We start from the raw sequence: 4,854 nt of genomic DNA on the forward strand, positions 1-4,854 counted from the left end.
GAGGGCAAGGCAGGGAGCCGGGCTGGCGGAGGGAGGGACAAAGGCCTTGGGTTCCGAGTGACCTTGGCCCTTCTCCACCAAACCCTGCCCTGAACTCTGTGGTGGGGGTGGGGCACACAGGGCAGGGGGTGGGTGGGGGGGTGCTGCTGGGTGAGCAGCGCTCACCCATCTGGATTGAAACCCAGAGATGGAGGTGCTGCAGGGGGCTGTAAGAGCTCAGCCCTGTCACCGGGCCTTGCAGGAGCCACTGCTGCCTTCTCTTCCAGGCCTTCCCTCCAGACATCCCCCAGCCCAACCCCGCCACTTGTTCTCAAGTCTGAAGAAGCCCCTCAATCCTCTTCTCCAGGCTGTTTTCAGGGTTTGGGGCTGGCAGAGGGAGGGCCTGAAATTCCAGCATAAGGGGCTGAGATGGGCCTGAGGTCCCTGGCTATCCCCAAGCCATTTCCCCTCTCACCAGCCTCTCCCTGAGGAGCCAGTCTGCTAGGAAGGAATAGGGGGACTCCCCAGGCCCACCCCCAGTTCCTAAGCCCATCTGGGAGGCAAGGCTGGCAGGACAGCAGCGTGGGCACAGTCTCCTAGGGATTTCCCAACTCTCCCACCAGTTGGCTGCATCCAGCCGCTCTGCCTCAGGCCCTGGTCTCGACTGGTCAGCAGGTGACCTTTGCCCGGCGCGCTGGTCCTCAGTGCCCGCTGCCCTGGAGACAATATAAAACAGGTCGGAACCCTCCTGCCTGACCACTCAGTTCATCTCTAGAGGCAGCTGCTCCAGGTAATGCCTTCTGGGGAGGGGGAAGAGGAGGGGAGGAGGATGAAGCGGGGCAAGAGGAGCTCGCTGCCCAGCCAGCCAGCAAGCCTGGAGAAGCGCTTGCTGGAGCCAAGGACACCTCGGAGCTGGACGGCTGCCCCCACCTCTCACCACAACCTGAAGAAAATGGAGGCCTGGGAGGGTGTCACTTGCCCAAAGCTACATAGCGGGTGGGGCTGGAACTGGCTCCAAGTGCACGCCCCCCTCATTCTGCAGGCTTAGGGCTGGAGGAAGGCTTAGCCAGCCCAGGCCTACCTCAACCAGGGAAACTGAGACCTGGAGAGGGCCAGAAAGCACCCGAAGTTGCACAGCATGTTGGCTGGACTGGACAGAGACCAGTCCGGACTGCAGGTGCCTTGATGTCCAGGCTGGTGGGTTTTCTGTTCCATGCCGCCCACCTCCCTTTGGGCCTCAGTCCCCTGCCCCTCACCAGTCCCTCTTCTGAGAGCCCGGATTAGCAGGGAGCAGGCCCCTTCTCCCTCTGCAGACTCAGCTCAGGTTCCACCTTAGGGGCCACGCCGCCTCCTCAGGGAGGCATGGGGTTCTGGGGTGCTCCTCACAGGACTCTTCCCTGCAGGAACAGAGGTGCCATGCAGCCCCGGGTACTCCTTGTTGTTGCCTTCCTGGCACTCCTGGCCTCTGCCCGTAAGCACTTGGTGGGACTGGGCTGGGGGCAGGTGGAGGTGGCTTGGGGATCCCGGTCCCAATGGGTGGTCGAGCAGGACCCCAGGGCTTGACCAGAGGCCCATCCAGCCTGCTCAGCCCTGCTCTTTCCTCAGGAGCTTCGGAGGCCGAGGACACCTCCCTTCTCAGCTTCATGCAGGACTACATGCAGCACGCCACCGAGACCGCCAAAGACGCGCTGACCAAAGTGCAGGAGTCCCAGGTGGCCCAGCAGGCCAGGTAACCCGCCAGCCGTCCCTCCCCATCCTCCCTGCCAGCTCCCTGCATTCCCACCCGCCCCTGCCCTGGTGAGAGCCAGCAGCGGAACCATGGTGCTCCCGGCCTCCCCGGGGCCTGTTCCTCTTTGGCTTCCTCTTTTCTCACAGAGCCAGAATCGGGACTATGTTCCTCCCAGTCCCTCTGCGCTCCCCAGTGCAGCCCTAGGATGGGCCATTTTTAGCCTTTATTTCCATTTTTCTTCCTTTTTTTTTTTTTTTTTTTTTTTCTGAGATGGAGTCTCGCTCTGTCACCCAGGCTGGAGTGCAGTGGCAAGATCTTAGCTCACTGCCACCTCCACCTCCCAGGTTCAAGCGATTCTCCTGCCTCAGTCTCCCAAGTAGCTGGGATTACAGGCACACACCACCATGCCCAGCTAATTTTTGTATTTTTAGTAGAGATGGGGTTTCACCATGTTGGTCAGGCTAGTCTTAAACTCCTGACCTCAGGTGATCCACCCACCTCAGCCTCCCAAAGTGCTGGGATTACAGGCATGAGCCACCGCACCTGACCCATTTTTTTTTTTTCCTGAAGGTCTGGCTAGAGCAGTGGTCCCCAACCTTTTTGGCACCAAGGACCAGTTTTGTGGAAGACAATTTTTCCATAGACTAGTGAGGATGGTTTGAGGGTAAATGAAACTGTTCCACCTGAGATCATCAGGCCTTAGATTCTCACAAGGAGCACTCAACCCTGATCCCTCGCATGCGCAGTTCTCAGTAGGGGGGTCACACTCCTATGAGAACCTAATGCCGCCTGATCTGACAGGAGGCGGGGCTCAGGTGCTAATGCTCGCCCACCAACCACTCATCTCCTGCTGTGTGGCCCGGCTCCTAAAAGGCCATGGACCAGTACCCATCTGTGACTTGATGCTTGGGGACCCCTGGGCTAGAGGTTTGCCTTGGGAGGCCTCACCTGACCCACCTGACCCAATTCTAGCCTGGGTGTGAGAGCGCTTCTGCCTTGTTCCAAGAGCTGAGGCCAGTGTGAGCAGAAGTCCATCCTTCTCTCCCATCCTGCCCCTGCTAACCCGTCCTCTCCTCTCCCCCACTCCCTTCTCCACCTCACCCAACTGGCACTGGCCGGCATAGCAGAAGTGTGCTTGAATATTCTTAGTCCTCAGAACCGGTCATGGGGTAGGCGCTATTTTCCCACTTTGCAGATGAGAAAATTGAGGCTCACAGCAAGTAGGTGCCCTGCCTCAGATCACACAGCTAATTAATCCTCTAATGACTTTCTAAATGAGAGGCTGCCTCCCTCTGCCCCACCCCGCTTAGAGTCACCAGGTTTTACAACTCCAGGGGGTGCTGTTTGCACAGAAAACAGTGACAGCCTTGACCTTTCACATGTCCCCACCAAGTCACTCTGTGCCTTAGGCCCAGGGGTACAAACATCAGATGTGACCTGGAGATAGCAGAGTTAGACTTGGCTGGGGGTCCTGCGAGGGTATCTCTTCTCCCAGGGTGGCAGCCGTGGGTGATTCCTGCCTGAGATCTCTGGGCAAGTGAAGTTGAGAGGGTGGAGGGGAGAGCCCGTGGGGACATGGGTCTGGGTCCCATGTTGCCTACAAAGGAGTTCTCACGTTCCCCAACCTCCATTGCTTCTCCTTACTGATTTAGGGACTGGGTGACCGATGGCTTCAGCTCCCTGAAAGACTACTGGAGCACGATTAAGGGCAAGTTCTCTGGGTTCTGGGATTCAAACCCTGAGATCACAATTCCGGCCGAGGGTGTCTGAGACCTCAACTCCCCAAGTCAACCTGCCTGCCCATCCTGCCAGCTCCTTGGGTCCTGCAGTCTCCAGGCTGCCCCCATAGGTTGCTTAAAAGGGACAATACTCTCAATGCCCTCCCACCCCCCTCATGCCTGGCCCCATCCAGGCATGCTGTCCTCCCAATAAAGCTGGACAAGAAGCTACTATGAGTGGACCATCGCAAGTGTGCCATCTGTGTCTGGGCATTGGAAAGGGCCAAGGCTGTTTTGTGGGTGGGCACTGGCCAGCATTCTGTCCACTTCCTGGTAGCTGGGCGGTCTCTGGGCCTCTGTTTCTTCATCTCTAAGGTAGGAGTCACCCTCCGTACCCTGCCTTCCTTGACAGGTTTATGTGGAAGATCAAACAGGACAATACATTTGCTGATACTTTGATAAACTGTTAGGTGCTGCTCAACGTGACTTGAATGGGTGCCCTATGCCAGCTACTATGCCTGGCACTTAAGTCCTCATCAGAGTTGAGACTGTGTGTGTTCACTCAAAGCTGTGGAGCTCTCTTCCCCTACCCAGGCCACCTGGCCCTCCTAGGTACGGGTAAGGGGAGGATGCCGGATGGGCTCGTGCCTGGAGTAAGATGCAACAAGGTGCTAGTCTTGACTCAACCACTTGACATCAGCCTCAGTTCCTTACATGTAAAATGGGTAGGACAGTACCTCCTCCACTGCAGGTGTGTCATGAGGTTGAAATGAGAGAGTGTTCAAACGGTTTGGCACAGCCCCTGCATGTGAAGATGCCTGATAAATGTTGTCATCATTATAGTTGAGCTGACCGGGCCCTTGGGACCCAGCTTGGAGTGGCAGGGGGCAGTGTCTTGGGATCCAGAAAGGAGCACAAGTTCACCCCAACAGAGGCTGCCTTCGTGTCCCCACCACCTGAAAGATGTCAGGCCAGAGAGCTCTAGAGCTGCAGATGGCTTGAGTAGGCCTCCATTCTTCAGATGAACAAACTGAGGCCCAGAGAGGTGAATGGAGTTGCCCAGCGTCACAGGGCCAGCACGTGGCAGGGCCGGACCTTGAGCCCAGGTCAGCCGCGTGCATTCTGCTCAGTTGATGCAGAGAAGTTTTGTCACTTCTATGTCAGGTGTTAGGGGCTCCTTTACAGATCTCAGTGGCATCAGTACCTCCCGCCCCACCTGGAGACTGCTTTCTTTCTGGAAATTTCCTAGGGCTTCTCTCTGGACCGAGAGATCTCAGCACCCTTATCTGGAAAATGCTCCCACCCAGACCTGGCTGGCTGCCTGCTGTTGTAGGAAGGTTAGGAACTACAGAGCAAACTCCTTTTCCCAAGGGGTAGCTAAGATACACTGGAGATTGGGACATGGGGATGGAGCAGATTATCCAGGGG

At 57.2% G+C, this 4,854-nt stretch overlaps 1 protein-coding gene across 1 annotated transcript; it reads left to right on the top strand.

The window, feature by feature from the left end:
• The first annotated feature begins 662 nt into the window (after positions 1-662).
• APOC3 (apolipoprotein C3) lies at positions 663-3,663 on the top strand. The gene is made up of 4 exons (XM_003923668.4): positions 663-769; positions 1,383-1,450; positions 1,585-1,708; positions 3,361-3,663. Exons 2-4 carry the CDS (start codon positions 1,396-1,398, stop codon positions 3,476-3,478), a joined length of 297 nt encoding a protein of 98 aa, XP_003923717.3. The 5' UTR covers positions 663-769; positions 1,383-1,395; the 3' UTR covers positions 3,479-3,663.
• The last annotated feature ends 1,191 nt before the right edge of the window (positions 3,664-4,854 follow it).

The sequence above is a fragment of the Saimiri boliviensis genome, chromosome 6 (assembly GCF_048565385.1).
Source record: "Saimiri boliviensis isolate mSaiBol1 chromosome 6, mSaiBol1.pri, whole genome shotgun sequence".
NCBI lineage: Eukaryota > Metazoa > Chordata > Mammalia > Primates > Cebidae > Saimiri > Saimiri boliviensis.